The sequence below is a fragment of the Ictidomys tridecemlineatus genome, chromosome 10, assembly GCF_052094955.1.
Source record: "Ictidomys tridecemlineatus isolate mIctTri1 chromosome 10, mIctTri1.hap1, whole genome shotgun sequence".
Lineage (NCBI taxonomy): Eukaryota > Metazoa > Chordata > Mammalia > Rodentia > Sciuridae > Ictidomys > Ictidomys tridecemlineatus.
In genome coordinates, this window is record NC_135486.1 from 118,496,957 (window position 1) to 118,518,157 (window position 21,201).

Below are 21,201 nucleotides of genomic sequence, written 5' to 3' on the forward strand. Positions count from 1 at the left end.
TCAGTCCTCACCACTCAGTGGGCCAAGGGCCAGAGAACCCCTAAAGCCACTGCAGGATGGCAGGCTAGTGTGGAGTCCCCTGGGGCCTCTGGGTGGCCTGGAGCGAGTGCAGGCTCTGGTGGGTGTGTCCCCTCAGGCTCCAGGGCTGCTCCTCGCGGAGGACTCTGAGCGTGGCCTGCGGAAGCACAGCCGGGTTCTGGAGCCAAGGGCCGGTTCAGGTGGGAGCTCACCCTGTGGGCCTGTCCCGGGTCTGGTGGCCTGTGCGACCCAGTTCACTTCGCTGGGTGGTGCCCTCCGGGTTCCTCGTGGCGAGCATCAAAGTTCCCTTCCTGAGTCAGTGTCTCCACCTGCTGTCCTGCATGGTTTGTCACATGCTCACCTGTGGTGCCACCCTGGCTGCCCCGCGTCTGGCACTGTGCGCTGAGCCGCAGGCCTCAACCCTGTCCTGGGTCCTAGGTGGACTGTGGATGTGCAGCTGCTGGTCCCTGTGACTGTCTTAGAGGTGACGAGCAGGGGTGCTGTCCCCATGGTGGCCGTGCCCATGTCCACTCCTGTGCTATTGCGTCTAGGGTTCTGTTTACGTTTATCCTTATCAGATACATAATCGGCAAGTATTTTCCCGGATCTGCGAGTCGCCTTTTCTTCTGTCGACATCGCCCCAGACGCCCTCCCCTGTATCCCCGGATGGCCAAGGCATGCTTCTCCCTTTGCTCTGTGCAGACGACCCCGGGCTTTCTTTCACGTACCCAGAGAACTCCTGTCCCCCCTTCAAAACCCGTCTCAGCCTTGGCTGGCAAAGCCCTTACTTCCCCCAAAGTAGGTAAATGAAGGTGGGAGTAAAACACGGGCCACCTGCCAGGCCCAGGGGTGCCCCTGTTGTCCTAGTGACTTGGTTGCTTGAGGCAGGAGCATCATGAGTTCAAAGCCAGCCTCAGAAACTTCTTAGCGAGGCCCTAAGCAATTCAGCAAGACGCTGTCTCTAAATAAAACACAGAATAGGGCTGAGGGTGGGGCCCAGTGGTCAGTGCCCCCTGGGTTCAATCCCCTGGGACCCGAAAAAGAAAAAGAAAGCTTGGGTGACCCCATTCTGTCCTCCACACGAAGCTCTGTGCCAGGCGGCTTCCCCGTCCTCTCTCCGAGGCCCTGTGACTCTTTGTGAATACACTGACTCTGTGATCTCCAGCGGGCAGAAGGGGCCTTGCCCAGCACAGGCTCCAGCAGGTGCTGAGTGACCGATTGTGGGGTGGCCCGGCCAGGGGAGGCGCCCAGGCTGCTTCCCTGGCCTCCCACGGGCCACCACCCTCCATCTGGGCAGAGCCACTGCTGCTGGCCCCTCTACAGCTCATTGCTTAGACTGACCCAGTTGATGACCAGGCAGGGTGACCACTGGGTTCTGTCCCCTGGTTGGGTAGCTGATAAGACGGGGACTTGGTGACTGCCAGAGTTCAAGAGTGTGGCGGGAACAATGGGGGAGCTTTGTCCCCGTGGGGCCAATGGCCCAGGTGCCCTGCCAGGCCTCCCAGGCACCCCTGGCGCTGGGCGGGCTGGTGCCTGGAGGGGCTCAGTCTCCTGGGCGGTCCTCCCCCCTGCAGTGGCCCTGCCAGGGGCCTCTTCGCCTGCTGTGACTCGGGTGACGGGCAGGCAGCACGGAGCCCCCTGACCTGCTCACGGCTTCCAGAGCCAGCGCAGAGGCCGTGTCGTTGTGTAGGGTCAAAGGGACCTGACTTGGTTCTCTCAGGTCCCCATTGGGCACCTCCTGTCTGTGGGGCCTTTGGCTGAGGGTCTACTAGCCCTCAGCGGGGCTCCAGGGCCAGCTGGAGTGGGCTGTGGGCCCAGTACTGTGGGTGTCCCCTCTGCTGGTGACAGGCCTGCCCTGGGCCTGGGCAGCACCTGCTCCCCCAGGGACACAGCTCTCGGCCAGTCTTTGGCTCAGAGACCCCCTGGGCGGCCTGCAGGGCAGGCAGGATGCAGAAGCCTTGGAAACTGGGTCGCAGGCTCATCCCTAGGACTATCCAGGTCCTGGCTGCCATCAGAGTCCCCAGGACTTACCACGCAGCCTCCTGGACCCCCTGTTGGGGGTGTCACCTCTGAGCCTCAGGGGTCACCAGGTAGGTGGTGGCAGCCTCTGGCCTGTGGGTGGGCACAGTGGGTAGGGATGCCAAATGAGGGGCAGGTCACGGGCCACTTCACAGCTGGGACTCAGCTGGGACTCAGCACCTTATGGTGACTTCCCTCCACCTGCCCGGCTCTGCCATTGGGGTTTCACACTCAGGCCTGAGCCCCGAGTCGTGGCGTCCTCTCCCCATCTCCCCAGGTGCAGGGCCCTGCCTCCTCCCGCGCTCCGTGTCCCCCTGCCTGCGCAGCCCAGGCCTGGCTCTCACCTTGGGAAGCAAGTTCATGGTTTTGGACCCAAGGATGGACACACATCCTCCCTGTCCCTGTCTGTCCATGTTCTTTGCTGCTGAGGGAGGTGTGTGGGCGCCTGGCCCTGATGGTCCCGTGTCAAGGCCAGAGCCCGGTGACCAACTGTCCAGAGACTGAGGACACAGAACTCTCTGCTAAGTCCCGGCTGTTCCTTGGCAACTGAGGGCTAGTTGGTCACCCTGGTCAGCTCTGCATATGGCCCTCTGGTCTCTGTGCTGGTCATCGTGGGAGCACAGGCCTCCTGCCTCAGACTTTGAGGCAGACAGGACGTGTCCCCACTGTCTGCTGCTGGGGCCTGGGGAGAGTCCCCTCTCTTCTCTAAAACAGGCTGCTGTAGCAAGGACGCTCCCCAGACCGGCGGCCAGGTGATGCAGGCGCTGCAGGTCCTGGGGCAGCACCTGGAGTATGGCCAGGTCACTTCACTGTGTGCTGGAGGGACCACCCAGAGCCCTGGAACCCCGCAGCCTCTGTTCTCCATCAAACTGCTCTGCCAGAGAGGCCGCGCCTCCCGAGGTATAGGCTCCCAAGGGTGGCCAGGTCCTGCCTGCAGCTGGCCGACGCCAGGCTCCCCTGGCATGGTGGACTTGAGCGCCTGTTAGAGGCGTGTGTGTCTTAGCACCTGGGGATGCTTGGGCCAGGCTGCGGCCTGCAGGACAGACACAGCCTGTGGCCTTGGGGAGACCACGTTCCTGTGGGGACACTGGGCAGGAAGTGCATGGGCTGTGGCTTCAGATGGCAGCATGTTCTGTTGAGGATCCCAGGAGGGGTGGGTGGTGAGGGGCCGGCCTCTGCCTAGCTGGCCACGGCGGGGGAGGCCCTAGACCTGGACAGGCCTGGACCTGGGCAGAAGGGAGAGGCAGAGGGCTGTGCCCACAGGCCCACCATGCACAGGGGAGTGTCGCATTGGGTCTTTGTGCAGGGACAAGGAGCGTCTGGGCAAGGGAGGAGACCCCACCAGCAAGAGGGGAGGCCACTGCACACGCAGGGCTGGTGGGCACGACTGGACGTGACTGGAGGTGGATAGACTGGGGTACGTTTGGGGCTGAGCTAGCAGGGTCGTGATAGGAGGCAGGAAGAAAGGGGTCAGGATGTTGTCCTGCGTCTCGCCTGAGTGGTGACCCTGGGCCCCAAGTGTGTGCTGACCACTTGTGCCCTATCAGGAGCCAGTGGCCACCACGTGTTCTGGAGCCTCGTCTGAATCTGCTCTGATCTTCTTCTGTGACTTCCCGGGCTGGGGCTCCCTGTGACTGCACCATCTCCTGGGGACCTTCCCTCTGGCCTCACCGTCGACTGGTGCTCGCTGTCCCCATGGTCCCCTGTCCTCTGCACGGTGAATGGCAGAGGAAGAAGGTGTGGTCCAGCGCCAGGCCCGGGTCTCCTGGGCTCCCGCCTGCCTGCCAGCTCCAGCCACCCAGGCGTCTGGGGAGTGGGCTCCCCGCTGCCCCCGCTCGGCTGTACCCTGGGCTCCGAGTGCCCGGCTGGCGGGTGTGGACTTGGTGGCCCCAGCCCAGCCCCCTTTCTGCTCCCTCCCGGTTCCTTCTTAAGTGGATTAGGGCTTTGCAGGAAGGAGCCGGTGCAGTCTGGGCGACCGGAGGCTGGGGGAGGCCAGGGCCAGTGTCTGGGCTGCTGCTTGGCCTGATTCGATTTGGGCCTTGGCAGCGGGAAGCAGTACTCAGAGGCTGGGCTGGGAACGGCTCGGGTGATGGGGGACAGCAGCAGGGCCACCAGCTCCCAGCTGTGCCCGCTGCCTCCTTGAGGGTCCTGGGGACTATCCACACAGCAGACCCCTGGGGGGACATCATGCCACAGATTGGCCCAGGAGATGGCTGGGGCCCGCCTCCGGGCCCATTAGCACAAGTCATCTGTGGGCTTCTGTCACCTCCAGCCTGTCAGCCATCAGCACCCCTTCATTCCCCAGATCCCCAAGTTCTAAGATGAAACGCCGTCTGCAAACATTCAGAAGCATAGCGTGCGCGCGCGCGTGTGCGCGCGCGTGTGTATGTGTGTGTGTGTTATAATAATAATAGTGATTTTTTAAATTAAAATTAATTTTTAGTTGTAGTTGGACACAATGCCTTTATTTCACTTGTTTATGTTTATGTGGTGCTGAGGATCGAACCCAGGGTCTCACAAGTGCGAGGAGAGCGTTCTACCACTGAGCCACAACCCCAGCCCCAATAATTATTATTATTATTTTGGTGCCGAGGTTTCAACCCAGGGGTGCTTAACCAATGAGCCACATCCCCAGCCCTTTTTTATATTTTATTTAGAGACAGGGTCTCACTGAGTTGCTTAGGGCCTTGCTAAGTTGCTGAGGCTGGCCTTGAACTGGCGATCCTCCTGCCTCAGCCTCCCGAGCTGCTGGGATTAAGGGGTGTGCCTCCGCATCCGGCTCCAATACATGTTTTGACCAAATGCCAGGCTGGCCAGTTGCCGAGGTCAGTCTTCAGCCCTAGCCAAAGGGCTGATCTGAACCAGAACTAAGGCTGGAGCTCCGCTGCAAGCCCAGTTAGATCCTCGGGATGTTTCTGTCACTGGGGTGTCACTTCTTACCCCCTTGTGTGCGATGGCCTCTGACACCTTCTGCTGTCTGTTGGGACCATCCAGTCTGGGTTTGGACCATCCACCTTGGCCTGTCACATACCGGGACATTGAGGTGGCCCTGGGGCAGGCAGACCTGGTTTTGCCCTTGCTGAGCTTATCGTCCCTCTGGACCTTGGTGGCCTGTTTCCCTAGGCAGCAGGACGTGAGGACCTCCAGCCTGCTGTGCCCTGCCCGCCCACTTGTATCCAGGAGTCACACCCCTGGGCCTTTCAGGCCTGTTCCCTGCCCACTGCCCTGAACTGGCCACTGACCCCCAGCCAGGGAGCAGGCACAGCCCTGGGCTGAGGCCAGGGAGGGAAACCCTGGGTCACCGCTGTGCTCTCTTCCACTTGCCTTGGGGATGGGGCAGGAGCTGCCCTGGGCAGCCGGTGGGGCCTCCATCTGATTCCCGGGGTCAGGAAACGGAGAGCAGAGCCGGGGGAGGCCCAGCTGGTGGGGGAGGCCTCCCCTGGTCCGAAGGCACCAGGATGGGGACACGCACCTCTGCCTCCAGGAACCCCGTAATGACGGGACAAAGTCCTGCCCCAGGCTGGTGGAGGGGCCTCTGCCCTGCCCTGCCTGCCTACGCCCTGAGGCCCTGAGTAGATGGAGGCCCAAAGGCAGGGGCAGTAGTCTTGCTCTGGGGACATGTGGCTTGCTACAGAGAGGCCAGCGAGGGCACCCAGCCAGATAGGCTGGCAGTAGGGTTGTCCCCGCCTTCGTTGGACTGAGGCCAGGGGACCCAAACCTGCAAAGGCAGCTCGGAAGGACACTGGTGTATTTAGGGGGAAGGACACTGGTGTATTTAGGGGCAGAGAGACCTGCAGCCTAAGCTGTGGGTGTGGGAGGGCGCTGGCCAGGAAGCCAGAACACCAGGAGTTGAGCTCTCAGGGGCAGTAGGGAGCCATGGAGGGTGTGTGAGCAGGGGCAAGGCCGTGGCCAGAGCTGTGTACACATGGAACGGTGGGATTTGGGCTTATCTGGCAGAGCAGGCATGGTACTGGGCTTGGCCCAGGGCTGGTGGTGCCATGAGATGCCCCTCCCAGTGATGTCCTGGGCCCGCACCATACAGGCCTGTGCGTGAGCCGCTGTCCAGGGCTCAGATTCCTGAGGCACGCAAGGCCTTGATCTGCTGCAGCTGGAAGTCGAGGCGGCCTTAGGGGTCTGGGGATTGGGGTGGTGGCCGCCCTGCGGGCCCTCCCCCAGGGCCTGGTGCCCACTGTCCTGTCTCTCCCCTCCTCCTCCAGGTGACCATGGCCTTGCTGGGGAAGCGCTGTGACCTCCCCGCCAACGGCTGCGGGCCTGACCGCTGGAGCTCCGCCTTCGCCCGCAAAGACGAGATCATCACCAGCCTCGTGTCGGCCCTGGACTCCATGGTGAGCGCCCACCCGGCGCCTGCGCCCCTGAGCGCCGTCCTGCCTCAGCGCGGTCGCAGGGTCCGGCCAGGTCAAGTCCATAGCCTTGGGATGAACGCTGGTGCCTGGGCCTCGTGCCCTTGTCCCCCCACTCCTTGTCCTCCTAGGTCACCTCTTGCCATTCACATCCCGCGCCCAGGATGAGCCGGCCCCTGGAGGTTAGGACGGAATACTGTCCTTTTCCTGGGAGAAGCTTCTGTGCCGGGAGCTGGCAGGTGTTAAAGAGGTCCTTCTGGCATCTCTTAGCTGTACCCCTGGGTCTTAGGATGATGAAGCTGAAGCTCAGAGAGGGCAGAATAGAGCCTGGAGTCACAGGAAGATAAAAAGCAGCATTTATCAGGCGCCAGCTGTATACCACAGGTTTATAGACAGGGTTTTCCTATTGAGATGCTGGTATCTGACTGTAGGAACCCTCTGTGCCGAGGAGCTACCAGCTTAACTCTGGGGCATGGACCCACAGAGGTGGCCCAGTCTAGGGATGGCTTCCTTCCCGCCCCTGGTCTTCATTCAAGCTCTAGGTGTGGGCTTCTGTCCCCAGCTCTGTACATGGGCCAGTGGAGCCCAGTGGGCTGTGTCCTCCCCCGTGCCCTGACCAGAGGAGCCAACATGGAAGCCCAGGTCCCCTGGAGCTGAGGCAGGAGATCCCTCTAGATCTAGGAGGACCTCAGAGGGAGGAACAGAAGGTGCATCTCTTCTCCCGGCTCCATGGCCAGTCTCTGGGGGCCTGTCACTTGTCCCCACTGCGGATTCAAAGACGGAGGACGGTGGAGGGGCGGCCTCTCCCCTGCGCTGGGTCCCTGCAGCCTGAGCGGACCCCTGTGCCCCCGCCCCACCCGCAGTGCTCAGCGCTGTCCAAGCTGAACGCTGAGGTGGCCTGCGTGGCCGTGCACGACGAGAGCGCCTTCGTGGTGGGCACCGAGAAGGGCCGAGTGTTCCTCAGCGCCCGCAAGGAGCTGCAGGCCGACTTCCTCAGGTTCTGCCGTGAGTACCGCGTCCCCCCCTCCCCCGCCCCGGCCCTCCCCGTGTCTGCTCACCCTCCATGGAGTTGGCCGGACATCCGGCAGCCTGCCCAGTGGCCCTAGTCCACAGTGGCTGGCTGCGTGAGCGTGACTGAGCCACTGCCATCTGCCCACTTTCAGGCGAGGACACTGAGCCTGGTGTTTTCACCTAGGTCCTCTCAGCCGCATGTCCCTGAGCCTGGGCCAAGGGCCCTTGTCCAGCTGAGGTGGGTGGACACGTGGGCCACAAGCCCCTCCCAGTGAGCTGTCTGCCCCGGCCTCCGCCCTGGGGTGGGCACTGTCACTATGAGACCCGAAATCATCTCAGCTCCCTCCTGGAGGCTCGTGGGGACAGGGCCACGTGCTGCCCACTGGGACATGCTCGGCAGGGGTGGCCCTCGGTGGTCAGGGTGTGCTGGGTGCCCAGCAGGCTCCAGAACGTCTCCTCAGCTCACAGAGAAGGGTCGAGGCCTGGAGGGTACATGCCCCCCGTCCCCCCCGCGTGTGGTGAGATGGTGGTAGCCCCAGCTGCGGCCCCGTCTGCGGCCCCGTCTGTGGGTCAGTGGGCTCCAGGCCCAGGCCGTCCTGATGCAGCCTTGAAAATCAGGCACATGCACAGCTGGCACCCAGGGCCCAGGTCCCCTCCAAAGGACCAGCTCTCCCTCTGTGAGCGAGGATCCCGAGCAGAGGGGGCTTCTGCAGTCCCCGTGCCTTCCCGTGCCCCTCGGCCCAGGCCTGGCCTCTGCGGCCCCTCTGGACCCCGGTCCCAGGTGTCCTCTCCTCTGCCTTGGCCCCTGCTGCTGCCCCTCTGGAAGGACCTGGCGCCTCCCCCTGCCTGGCAGACATGTCCCAGCCTCAGAGTCACGTTCCGTCCTCCTTCCCCGTGCGCCCGCACCTGGGCCCACACCCGCACCCTGTGCGCCCTCGCCTCCCACCCTGTGCGGTGGCCCCGGCACCCCGCGCCCTGAATCCCTGTCCATGTGCTGGTGCCTCCGCCTCCTTAGGAGGTCAGCTTCACCTTGATGTGACCCAGGACTGGGACCAGCAGGGAGGGACCCTGTAGGATGAGGGCCCAATCCAGCCGGGAGGCCAGCAGCCGTGGGCCACGCGGCTCAGCCCCGGGGTCTGGTGAAGGTCCAGGCGCATAGGCCTGAGTGGGTGGCCTGGCCACCAGCCCCCAGCCGCCTGGTGCAGGGAAAGCACCTGTGGTTCTGTGTGTGGTTCAGAACCCGCCGCAGAGGCTCTGAAACCTGCAGCTTTTGAGTATCCTGTGTCACGTTGGGAATTCCTCACCTGCTGGTGACAGGTCAGGGTCACAAGCCCAAGACCAGGACACCCACCAGAGGCCGTGCATGCGGCAGGGTGAAACCTGGGTCAGACGCGGGTCCCTCCCCAGGTGTGTCGTGTATTCTCATGGATTTCAAAATGGGTGAACCCCAGCTTTACGACTCCGCTGCCCCATGGTGAAGGATGCTCATCCGGGGCCCTGAGGGCCTCAAGCTGCTCGTCTGTGAGGGGGCCCGTGGGTGAGCGGTTGCTGTGGCCAGCACTCAGAACAGAGCCTGCACGTTGTCCCCTGTGGCTCCAGCTGTGGGGCCACTGTCCTGAGCATTCCTGATCACAAGGGCTGCTCCCGGGGCCAGCGTGTGGGCCCTGGGCACCCCCGGCTAGGCACACCGTTGTGGGGCTTCCCCTGCCAGCACCCCTGTCCTGCTCAGCCTAGAGCCCGGGCCTTCCCGAGGTCAGGGTGGGTGCTGGGCTGAGGTGCGGCAGGCCTCCAGGGCCCCAGGTGGCCATCCCATGGGGCTGGGGCCGCAAGGTGTACCTGACCTCCTGGAGCCAGGGAGCCACTATTTATAGCCCTGGGGACTCGGGGGGCCGCGGGACCCTCCCTGTCCCCTGCTGGTGTGGCTCTGGCACATTCTCCAGGATTCGGTCACACTCCCAGGCCCAGCCCGGCAGGAATCTGCCTCCTTGCAGGCCGGGGTCTCTGTCCTCTCCACCTCTGGCCAGTAGGAAATGGGGGGCCAGGGTGCTAAGGTGGAGTGTATTAGGGTCAGAGGACAGTGCAGTGGGTAGAATTGGTGCCATGGAGCCCCCGTGGTTGTCCAGCACTCAGACTCAGAGGGAAGGGACTTACTGAGGTCACACAGTGAGGTAGGGGTGGCCAGGGAGGAGGCCACAGCTGGGCCGGCCCTCCAGGTGGCCGGGCAGGTCTGGGGCACTGTGCAGAGCCAGGTCCCAGCCTCAGGTTGACCTGGGGCCATGGGTTCACCGTGACCTCATGCTCTGTCCCACAGGAGGACCCCTGTGGAAGGACCCAGAAGGCGAGCACCCCAAGAAGGTGCAGCGGGGCGAGGGGGGCTGCCGGGGCACCCCACGGTCCTCCCTGGAGCGCGGCTCCGACGTGTACCTGCTGCGGAAGATGGTGGAGGAGGTGTTCGACGTCCTCTATAGTGAGACCCTCCTCCTCGTACCTGGGCCTGGGGGGGGGGGGTCCCTGGCTACCCAAGCTCCGCACCCAGGGCTTGGTGTCCTGCCCGCCCTTTCCTGAGCTGCCACCCATCTCCACTGTCACTCGGGCCACTGCCACTCTGCCCTGGAAATGACCCCGGTGTTGGGGGTCCTCAGCACAGTCTGGTCTCAAGTGCTCCCTGGCTTGGGGCTGACGTCTAGGGGCCCACCGCTGCTCTCCCACCCCTCCCACAGCCCTGTCTCCATGCTCGGCTACACCAGTGTCCTAAGCCACATTGCAGAGCCCCTCCTGTCCCCAGCACGCCCTTGCACTACTGTGTCATGGGCCATTGCCTTCCCCATCCCTGTCTGGGGGACTCCTGTGTCACTCTCTGAGGCCTGGCCTCAGGAAGCCCTCTCCTCCTGGGATAGGGCCTCTCTGGCACCCACTGTCCCCTCACCAGGGGTGGTGCTTGCCCTTCTGGCTGTCCCCAGCCTGGGAGTTCAGGGCCCAGCACCGCAGGGGCTCAGAGCGTTTGTTGAATGACTGAATGAACCCTGTCCTGTGGAGGTGGGGAGGAGGCCTGGCTTGGCCTCTCGGGAGTGTCAGGTTACAGGAAGTCTCTGGGCCCCAGCAGTGATCTTTACACTCCCTGGATGACCTTGGGCCTGCCCCTGAGGACCCCACCTCGTCCATTAGGAACCTTTTTATCTGTTCTGTATGTAGCTCTGGGTTCTGGAACAGACCGGAGGAAACCCGCTGGTTTGAGATGAGGAGAAGGCCAAGGGGACCTAGGGCCCCAGAGGCCCCGGGTGGAGGGCTTGTCGGCACACTGACTGGGGCGCGCTGGTCACCTTTGCCAGCCACGGGGACATGCCAAGCCCTGCTGTACCCCTGCCCATCCAGCCTCAGCCCCCCTTGCTCACCTCGAGGGTCAGGTGGCTGAAGGGTGCAGACCTCTTTCTGGCTCTGGGCAGGGACAGTGGTATAGGGGTGACCAAAGGTGTCCCTAAGCCTCGGGCCCTCTGTCCCCAGCCCTTCCTCCCTCTCAGCCCTCTTCCTTTCCATGCCCCTCTTCCAAGTCTGTTTCTTCTTGCTCTCTTCCCTTTTCCTGGGTCCCCTCCTTGTGGGTGTGTGTGCCAGGGACAGAGCCCGGGGCCCTTTACCATGAGCCACATCCCAGCCCTTTTATTTTACGTTTTGAGATAGCATCTTGCTAAGTTGCTGAGGCTGGCCTCAAAACTTGCGATCCTCCTGCCTCAGCCTCCTGAGTAGCTGGGATGCAGGCGTGCCCCACCACACGTGGCCGAGTCCCCCCTTCTTTCCCTCTCCGTGTCTTCTCTTGCTTTTTCTCATCCTCTCCCTTCATCCTGGGCCCTCTGGCGTGCCAGTCCCTTCTTCGTCCCTGCCCTCCCTTCTCTCTCACCCCTGGCCCTGGCCCTGCCCCAAGCCCTGCCTGTAGCCCCTACCCCAGGGCTTGAGTGCAGGGGAGAGGCTGTCCCGGGAACAGGTGGCTCCCCACCAGGGTGCCTGCCCTCGGGTGCAGACAGCGGGGCCCTGGCCTCAGCCCCCCAGGGTTTCCTGGGCTGGGTCTGCAGCTGGGGGCCTGTGGGGGTCCTGTGTATTTCCTGCTCCCAGCCTGGCGGCCCCCTGCTGACCCTCCTGCTCTCTCTCTGACAGGTGAGGCCCTGGGCAGGGCCAGCGTGGTGCCCCTGCCCTACGAGAGGCTGCTCAGGGAGCCCGGGCTGCTGGCCGTGCAGGGCCTGCCCGAGGGCCTGGCCTTCCGGAGGCCGGCAGAGTACGACCCCGAGGCCCTGATGGCCATCCTGGAGCACAGCCACCGCATCCGCTTCAAGCTCAAGAGGTGAGCAGGGCACGGCCTGGGCACAGGCCTGAGGCCACTGACCGCCAGTGGCGGGGCTGGAGAGGCCCAGGACCTGGTTGTGAAAGCCCCCTGAGCTAAGGCTGAAGGCCAGGCTCAGAGCAGGACCACAGCCAGGGCTTGGGCCGGGGGAGACTTCCCGGGGGACTTGTGTCGCAGTGACAGGAGAAGGGTTGCCCCGGTGGTGTCCCGGGGTCAGGGACAGAGTGCGCAGCAGTGGAGGTGGGGCCTCATGCGCGAGGATGGGCTGGGGTCAGAGTTGGTCATTAGGAGCTCCCAGGAGAGGGGTGGCTCGGGCTGGGAGGCAGGTGGGGCTTCACCTTGTACCCAAGAGCCGTCACCGGCACCCTTCCCAAGCAGAGGAAGGAAGCAGCCAGCAGCCGCCGTGACCAGGAGCCTGGAGCCCAGAGGCCCGGAGCCGGCTACAGGCTCCAGGGTCCCAGCGGTATGGCTCTGGGCGCCCCCCAGCCCTGGCCTGCAGCCCCACCCACAGAACAGGGGCTGCTCCTGGCTGTCCAGGGTCCAGGGTGTAGGGGGCTGTTGAGGGACAGAACAGGACAAGGACAGTGTATGAATGCCCCACATCCTCTGCCTCACCCAGGCCCCTCGAGGATGGCGGGCGGGACTCGAAGGCCCTGGTGGAGCTGAACGGCATCTCCCTGCTGCCCAGGGGGTCTCGGGACTGCAGCCTGCATGGCCAGGTCCCCAAGGCCGCCCCCCAGGACCTGCCCCCCACGGCCACCTCCTCCTCCGTGGCCAGCTTCCTGTACACCACGGCGCTCCCAGTACACACCCTCCGCGAGCTCAAGCAGGAACCGCCCTCCTGCCCGCTGGCCCCCGGTGACCTGGGCCTGGGGCGGCCCGGGCCTGAGCCCAAGGCCCCCGGAGCCCAGGACTTCTCCGACTGCTGTGGTAACACTGCTGCTGGGACCTGCAGGTTGGGGTGGGACACGGGTCGCACACGTGGGTCGCACACATGGGTCGCACACATGGGTCGCACACATGGGTCGCACACATGGGTCATTGTCTCAGGCGGCCAGCTCAGGCCCTGCCCACGGCTGGTAGGAGGCATGTCTGGGCTGAGAGCCAGTGGGACCCAGGCCTCTGTTCAGCCCCCTGACACCAGGTGATGCCCGAGGGGACTCTTCGAGGAGTCTGAACATTTAATGAGCACCTAGTACATACCCAGCCTGGTCAGGGCCCTGGGGAGAACAGGAGGAAGACTTGGGTTCCTACCCTGGCTCTTCTGCCCAGTGGCTGTGTAGGTCTGAGCCTCAGTTTCCTCACCTATAAAATGGGGTGCTTGTACATATTGTAGCCCTTCTCCAGAATTCTTAGGGCCAGAACAAAGCAGAAGTTTCAGATTTTCCTCCTGGTTTTGGAACATTTGCATATGCATAATGAGGTATTTTGGGGGTATCTAAACATGAACTCCTTTTCTCTTTTCATCTATACCTTATATGCATAGTCCAAGTGTCATCTTGTACTTTGTTTTTTGGTACCAGGGGTTGAACCCAGGGGTGCTCTTCCTCTGAGCCACATCTCCAGCCTTTTTATTTTGAGATAGGACCTCATTAAGTTTTAGGGCCTTGCTAAGTTGCTGAGGCTGGCCTCTAACTTGCAATCCTCCTGCCTCCGCCTCCAAATTGCTGGGATCCCAGGTGTGCCCAGCTTTAAATAACACTCTCCGCTCGCCTCCTCTGTGAGCTGGACCTGTGCCATGAGGCTAGGTGTGGAATTTTCCACTTGTAACTTAGTGTCAGCGCTGGGCAGGGCGGTTGCCATGGTTGAGCGACAGGGCTGCGGCTCCAGCAGCTCTAGATAGAGCTGGTTGGAAGTGCGGCTTCCTGAGCCGGGGTGCTGCTGGGTGGCGAGTCCCCTGCCAGGACAAGGCCCTGGGCTCCATCCTTAGCACTGCAAAAAGAGAAAGGCAGATCTCAGGGCCACATTGCTGCTCTGGGAGGGGCTGGCGGACTAAGTCTGCAAGGAGTGCCCGTGCTCAAGTGTGAAGCACATAGTAGGAGCTTTTAGTGATATTGCTATTAAGGAAAGGAGAGCAAAAGACTGAGCCCTCCCCAGGCGTGTGGGCTGAACAGAGGGGGGCTCACACCTGACGGTCCCCACCTGGACAAAGTGACCTTCCACATTTGTTCTTGTGGTATTTGGATAGTAGATTCTGGTACAGGATGACGTGGGACCCCGGTCCTAGATTGGCCTTGGTTCGCGGTCACAGACCACTGTTCTGGGGTCTCCCAGTCAGGCGAGGCTGTTACCCCAGGCCTGAGGTCACAGCTGGAGCTGGGTATGACCCCCTTGAACCTGTACCTTCTCTCCCTTGTCCAGGACAGAAGCCCCCGGGGCCTGGAGGGCCTCTCATCCAGAACGTCCACGCCTCCAAGCGCATTCTCTTCTCCATCGTCCACGACAAGTCAGGTAGGGCAGTGCCCGCGGTGGCACGGGGGCAGAATGGGCATCCGGTGGACGGTGTGGCCGAAATAGAAATGTGCCCACCGGGTCTCTGTGGGAGAAGGAGGAACAGCTCTGCCCTAGGGACCGAGTTAGCATCGGGTGTAACAGTAACCTGTGCTGCATAACAAAGTGCCCCAAGATGTAGCTCAAGGAGCATGGGTTGCTCACAGTCTCTGAGGGTCAGGAGTTTAGGAACGGCAGGTGTGACAGGTGGTTCTGGCTCAGGGTCTTCAATGCTGCATTTACAATGTCAGCCAGGGCTGCTGTCTCATCTGAAGCCTTGACTGGGGCTGGAGGCTCCCCGCCCAGGCTGCTCCTATGGCTGTGGACAGCAGGCCTTGGCTCCTCCCCACGTGGGCTGGTCTCCAGGACTGCTTGAGCTTCCTTCCCACATGGCAGCCGGTTCCCCGAGTCAGTGACCTGAGAGAGTGGGGAAGGCACGTCCTTGATGTCTTTGCCTCAAAAATTGCTGTCACTTTCCCCACATCCTATCGTGAGAACCTGAAATTTGGTCCATCCAACGCTCAGAGAAGGGTCATACTCCACCTCTTGCAAGGAGTATTTAGAAAGAAAAATAAAATAGAAATGCAGGGTCAGGGAGTGTTCTCGCCGCGCATGCTCCAGGCCTGGGTTACATTCTGCAAGATAAATAAACAAAAGCAGAATATCTGTAGGTGACCTTCCACATTTGCTCTTGTGGCATTTGGGTAGTAGATTCTGGTACAGGATGATGTGGGACCCCTGGTCCTGGACTGGCCTTGGTTCATGGTCACAGACCACTGTTCTGGGGTCTCCCAGTCAGGCGAGGCTGTTACCCCAGGCCTGAGGCCACAGCCGGAGCTGAGTACCTCCTTGAACCTGTACCCTTGTCTCCCTTTGTAAGAGCCACACAGAGGGACCGAGAGCAGGAGAGCTGTGGTTACACCAACCTCAGCAGGTTTGCTCAGAGGGTCTTCAGCTCTGCTGAGAGGCTCTTTAAGAAAACCCAGTCCCCTGGGACCACCCTACCCCCAAACAAAGTCCAGGTCCGGAAGAGCAGGAGGTTGGCTGTCCAGGTGGAGGAGCATGGTGGGAGGCAGGTCAGGGGCACACTGGGGACCTCACAAGGGTCTCTCGCAGGGTTCTCAGCTGCAGTCTTCCCGTGTACAACATGGGAGTGATGTCAGTGTCTGGAAGTTCCTGGGAGCTAGGCACGGTGGCGCAAACCTATAATTCTAGCAACTTGGGAGGCTAAGGCAGGAGAATTGCAAGTTTGAGGCCAGCCTCAGCAACTTAGCGAGACCCTGTCTCAGAATGAAAAACAAGAGGCTGGGGAGTAGCTCAGTGGTCAAGTGTCCCAGGTTCAACGCAGCACTTGGGGGAAAGAAATTTCCTCAGGGAGACTCCCCCAACCATCTGCATCCCCGGGGCAGGAAAGGCCAGGCTGGCCAGGCCTGAGCTGCACAGCACGCAGGGCACATGGGGACAGGAGGGAGCCCGTGGGGAGCCCGTGTGCTGCGGGAGGCCCTCAGAGCACCAGGATGGGTGTCGCGGGATGGTGTGGGAAGGTGGCTCTGGAGGAGGAAGCCCACCCGGGCCATGGACTGGCACCACTGTCATGGGGTGCAGGCCCAGCCGGGAGGCCCAGGGCAGCAGGGAGTCGGGGCTCCTGGGGGCCGCGCCCTGACGGTGCCCCCTGGGTTCTGATAGAGAAGTGGGACGCCTTCATCAGGGAGACGGAGGACATCAACACGCTGCGGGAGTGTGTGCAGATCCTGTTCAACAGCAGATACGGTGAGTGGGCGGCGGCCGTCACTCTGTTCCCCAACACAGCGGCGGGAGCCATATGCCAGCACCCGCCACCGGCCACGCTGCGCCAGCCGGCTGGGTGGGGGCGGCTGTGTCAATATTTCCCTTGCAGACTCCTGGGGGCGGAGCGGATGGCAGCCCTGGACCTGGTCTCCTGGGGAGAGGCAGGCAGCGCCAGTCTGGGGGACACTGAGGCCAGGACACGCATGGCCTCCTACTGGCAGGTCCCAGGCGCCTCGCCCTGCCCTGTCCTGCCTGCGACCTGCACGTTTGGGGCATAAACACCTAAATCCTTTTCACGATTCAGCGTGGGGGACCCCCTCCAGGTCCCTGGGCGTCCAGCCCTGAGGGTTCCCCGTCCTGCGTGAGCTCTGCAGGAGACATGCCTTGCCTGTTGCCTGCCCTGCTGGTCCCCAACACCAGGACAGGCCCAAGGCAGATGCCAGCCCTCCAAATCTAAGCTGAGATGCTCCCGCTGCAGGTCCTGGGGACCCCTGTCCTCCTTGGGTCCTCTGGTCTCCACTGCCGCACCCACTTGCTCAGCCTTTCTTGAGCCCTGTCCATAGCCACATGCTGTGTGTCCCCTGCCTGAGCTGGTGGCTTTCAGGCACTGGGAGGTGACACAGGCCCAGGGATCACTCTGTGACCAGGTGGGGTGTCACGATCACCTGCCTCACGCTGACCTGCACTTCAGGCTTGTCCCTCGTGTGACAGTGCCCAGAGAGCAGAGGGAGGGGACCCCCAGGGCCAAGAGGCCACAGGCTGTGGATTCAGCAGGCGCTGGCCCGGGGCCTCCAGCCAGGCCCTTTGCCCCCTGCCTGTCCCCTCCCTCCAGTCCTCCCACACGGTTGCTGGCCTCCTCGCTGGCCAGTCCTGCACAGAGCCCCCACCCTGAGCCAGGGACCATGATGGGGTGATGTGGCTGACTGTAGTCTCAGGGGCTTCAGCAAGAGGCTGGAGGTGCTGCAGTGGTATGCAGTGGTGCTCCGTGTATGCAGTAGTGCTTGGTAGTGCCCAATGGCCGGGGTTGGTAGGGCAGAACAGCTGGAGGAAGCTGAGGTGGGACAGGCCACAGGCGCAGAGTGGACTCGGTGCCCTTTGATCTGGGCTGCGCCAGGCAGGCTGGGCCTGGGCCGGGAGGCTGGTAGAGCCAGGCGTGGGCGTGGGTGGCCTGGTGCCTTTGATGTGGGCACCGTGGCCCACCGGCTCCTCCTGGGCCTCGGGCTCCTGCTGTGGAGGGCGCGTCTGCCCAGTCTGCACCTGAGTCAGCCGCACCCAGGCAGGTGTGAGCCCGACCGTGGGCGGGGGACGGAGTCGGCTCTGTCTGCCCAGGCAGGCTGGGCCCCGCCAGGCTGGCCCTAGAGGCTGCGGTCAGGCCCAGGCGCCACCAGGCCTGACATGGTCTGGACTCTAGGACGCGGAGCCTTCCCAGGCGGAGCACTGGGGCTGGATCCTGGGGGTGTGGAGCCTGGCTCTGGCTCAGGGCCCCCCCGAGGAGGAGGCAGCGCCCACCATGCTGGGCCCGTGGAGGGGGTGCTATCTGGCAGCCGAGGTGTGCATCCCCCAGACCCCGAGTGACCAGCAAATCTGGGCAGAGTGAGCCCAAGATTAGGGTGTGGGGCAAAAGAATGAGGTACGCCCCAACCTTCAGGGACTCTCAAGGACAAGAGGGACATCGTCACCTGGGAAGATGCTGAGACCAGAGGGTGCTTAGGGCCGTGCACAGGGCCGTGCACACAGACTCTTCCCAGGGGCAGGATGGGGGGTGGTGGGGTTGCTCCTCCGTCCACCGAACCCCTCATCCCGAGGAGTTGGCGCACCAGGCAGAGGAGCCCAGCTGGAGACGTCGTCACCATGCAGGGGGCTGGGGGCCCGCGACGCGGGGGGCGGGGAAGACACATGACAGCTGTTGAGATTTCAAGGGTTTAATTTGACAACGAGCTAAGTGTGACTTCACAGCGGGAACTGGCTGCCGAAGCCACCCACGCGGACCTGGGCCACATCAACAGAGAAACAGCGTCAACAGGGAGGGAGGGGGACGGGCACAGAGCTGGGGACAACTCTGGGAAGCAGATAGCACTGTGAGGACACGGCTGCGGGGACAGTGAGAGCTCAGTGTGCCTGGGCCCGTTCCCAGGCACATGAACCCCCAGCCAGCTCTTCCCCGGAGGCCTCCGCAGCCTGGGGGGCCTGGGGCCCGGCACGTGTGGGTGCTGGAGGTGTTTGGGTGAATGAGTGAGGACGGTGGGCAGGAGTGGCCCTGGGCACGGCCAGGCCCAGCTGTGGGAGACAGGGCAGGGAGCCGCGCCAGGCCCAGACCCTGAGCACCTGCTGTGGCCAAGCACCAGCCTTTGGAAAGATGAGTGAAAGGAGAGGACACACCTGTGCACACCTGCACACACCTGCGTGCAGTCCTCCCGCAGGGCTGACCTGGAGCCCATGCTGTCTCCAGGCTTTCACTCAGCTGTGGTGCAGGAGGCACACTCTGTGCCCAGCCCTGGCTGGATCCCAGGGGTGGGCACCTGAGAGGAGGGAGGGTGGCCAGGGCGGATGGAAGAGCTCATGCAAAGGTCCTGAGGTGGCTGGAGGCTGGGAGGCACGAGGCTCCAGAGAGCCAGGCTGAGGAAGCCCAGGACTAGAAAGTGGCAGGCGAGGTCAAGGGTGATGGCGGCATATGGGCTCATGGCAGGACTTCGCCTGTCACTGGGGTGGGAGCCCCTGGACATCTCTTAAAGAGCAAGGGTCGTGATTTGATGTCTGCTGCCGCACTGACCTGGAGGGTGCTGGGTGATGGGCGACTGTGAGCTTGGCCCCCGGCCTTGCTTGCGCTCAGCCTTGCCATTGCCATTGCAGCGGAAGCCCTGGGCCTGGACCACATGGTCCCCGTCCCCTACAGGAAGATCGCCTGCGACCCCGAGGCTGTGGAAATCGTGGGCATCCCCGACAAGATCCCCTTCAAGCGCCCCTGCACATATGGGGTCCCCAAGTTGAAGCGGATCCTGGAGGAGAGACACAGCATCCACTTCATCATCAAGAGGTATGGGCTTGTCTGGGGTGGGCCTCTGCTGAGCAGGGATCGGGCAGGCCTGGAGAGCAGCCTTGCTGGGTAGCCTCCCTTTCTGGGCCTCTTGGAGGATTAGGTAGAGGCACAGTGCCCAACCTGAGCAGCTGTGCTCTTCCCCCTAAAGGAGACCAGAGGCCTTGCCCTCACTGGCCGGCCTGCGCTCTACTGGGTCAGCCGCCCCTTCACACTCTCCCCTTGGGCTGCCCCGCCTGCCCTCCCGGCTTGCCCATGTCCCCCGGCCCAGGTGGGTGGGAGGACTCAGCTGCAGCCCCTGGGAGCCCCCGGCTGCCCCTCCCAGAGCTGCCGCCTGCCCAGCGAGAGCCAGCCCTCCTGCGACCCCTCCTATGTGGGAAGGAATGGAAGGGCGGCCTTCAACACAGCGTCCAGCCCCCTGCCCCTAGCCACTTCCCAGCGTCTGTCTGGGAGGTCCTGTGGCCCGGGGGTCTGTTCCACGTGCACCTCCACGTGGCCTGGTCACGCTACGGAGCTGGGCCAGGCTGTGATGCTCCTTGCTGATCCCCAGTGCCCAGCGTGTCCCCTGGCATCACAGTGCCCAGTGGGTGCTGGGGGAATGAGTGAGCACTGGCCTCCCAGAAGTAAGCCTGGCTGGGCTGGCTGCGGTCAGCACGGGCACTTCCCTGCCCAGCGTGGGTGAGGCGGGTTCCATCCGAGCAGGGGAGAAAGGGCAGAAATCAACAGGGTAATGATGGGCGAAGGACAGGCACTGGGGTGGCCGGGCACCTGTGAGAAGGTCCCTGTGTCGGCCAGAGCTGAGCAGGGCAGGGTCCAGGCGGAGGGGTGGTGTGCAGGCCACAGGGAGCAGGGAGAGGACCACTGGGGTCAGCTCTGTGATGCCCCCACCCGCAGGAAGGGCCATGGGGGGGGCTGGGGTCTGACCTGCCCTCTGGCTGCTGGGCAAAGGCAGGTCCTGGGCAGCTGGAGCCTGGGGTCCCCAGGGGGCTAAGGCCAGCGATGGAGGGGCTGGCCGGGCCCACGAGGGTGAGGCAGAGGTGGCCGGTTTGCCACATGGTGTGGGGGGTTAGGGACGTGGGCGGCGGGCACTGTGGTCTCCCTGGCTTCAGCCTTCCCCCAACAGGGGCAGAGGCAGCCCCTGCCCAGCGTCCTGCTTCCTTCTTCCATGTGTGTCCGGCCTCCAACATAGGAGGAGCTGGTGTGAACAGGCCCGTGTCAGCGGCTCTGCTTGGCCGTGGGGACAGGGACACCGGGAGTTTAGGGCACGGGGAGCCGGGTGCCTGTGTGTGTGTGTGTGTGTGTGTGTGTGTGTGTGTGTGTGTGTGTGTGTGTGCGCGCGCTTGCATGCCGCTGCCCTTCCCATACCTTCCTCTCTCCTGTCCTGGGGCACCGGGTTGGCCCGGCCCCGCATGCTGGCCTCTCACACGCGCTGACCCAAGTTCTGGACCTGGGGGCTGCTCAGGGCGCTGGCCATGATCGGAGTGAGCAGGGCCGTCCCCGCAGTGCCCGCGGCCAGCTGCTCAGGGGCCGGGGCTCCCAAGTCAAGGTCAATTGTCAGGGACTCGGGACAGAAGCCCGGCTTAGTGAGGAAACCCGTCCCTCAGCAAGGCCTGGGAGAGACCCAGGTGAACAGCGGTCAGAGGGACAACCCCTGGGGTCCCGTGAGGCTAGGGGACAAGGCAGCCACCAGGAAGCCAGCTCAGTACAGCCCTGCCCCAGCACCAGGTGCAGCCTGGCAGCAGGTCTGCAGCCCCCTGCCCGCGCCTCCTTCCCAGTCCTGGGCGCGGTGTGGCACGAGCTGGTCACCCGGTCTTCAGGCCTTCGGGCCTTCCCTCTGTCCCTGCCCGAGTCCCACTGGTCTGTCTTCAAGGCCCACTCTCCTCTGCCTCTGAAAGCCCTCGCTGACCTCATTCAGAAAGAAGCTGACCTCTGTCGGCAGGTGGCCCCCACCACCACCTTAGCAGACTCCTCCCGGGGCTGGGACTGTGGGTCCCCACTGCAGATCGATTCTGGAGGCGAATTGCGTTCTGTAGACTTTCTGTCAGGCAGTGCTTCCTTAGGGCTAGCTTCAGTTTCTCTAGTTGCCACCAAGTCCTTTTCTCTCTGTTGACTCCTGCTGGGAGGTTTGGGGAGGAGAAGGCAGCAAGGGG

General features: G+C 63.2%; 1 protein-coding gene across 6 annotated transcripts in view; it reads left to right on the forward strand.

Moving 5' to 3' along the window:
• Window positions 1-21,201, forward strand: part of Gtf2ird1 (GTF2I repeat domain containing 1) — a 78,690-nt gene that overhangs the window by 25,044 nt on the left and 32,445 nt on the right. For 5 of the 6 annotated variants that reach the window (XM_078023924.1, XM_078023926.1, XM_040276747.2 and 2 more), the window contains 8 exons: window positions 6,255-6,383; window positions 7,262-7,403; window positions 9,721-9,876; window positions 11,556-11,739; window positions 12,359-12,669; window positions 14,101-14,190; window positions 15,916-15,999; window positions 18,868-19,051. In XM_078023924.1, the coding sequence (XP_077880050.1) occupies window positions 6,261-6,383; window positions 7,262-7,403; window positions 9,721-9,876; window positions 11,556-11,739; window positions 12,359-12,669; window positions 14,101-14,190; window positions 15,916-15,999; window positions 18,868-19,051 (1,274 nt within the window). In that variant the 5' untranslated portion in view covers window positions 6,255-6,260. Of the gene's footprint in view, window positions 1-2,821; window positions 2,938-3,343; window positions 3,455-6,254; window positions 6,384-7,261; window positions 7,404-9,720; window positions 9,877-11,555; window positions 11,740-12,358; window positions 12,670-14,100; window positions 14,191-15,915; window positions 16,000-18,867; window positions 19,052-21,201 lie in introns of those variants that run through there. The other variant, XM_078023925.1, reaches the window with a different exon arrangement.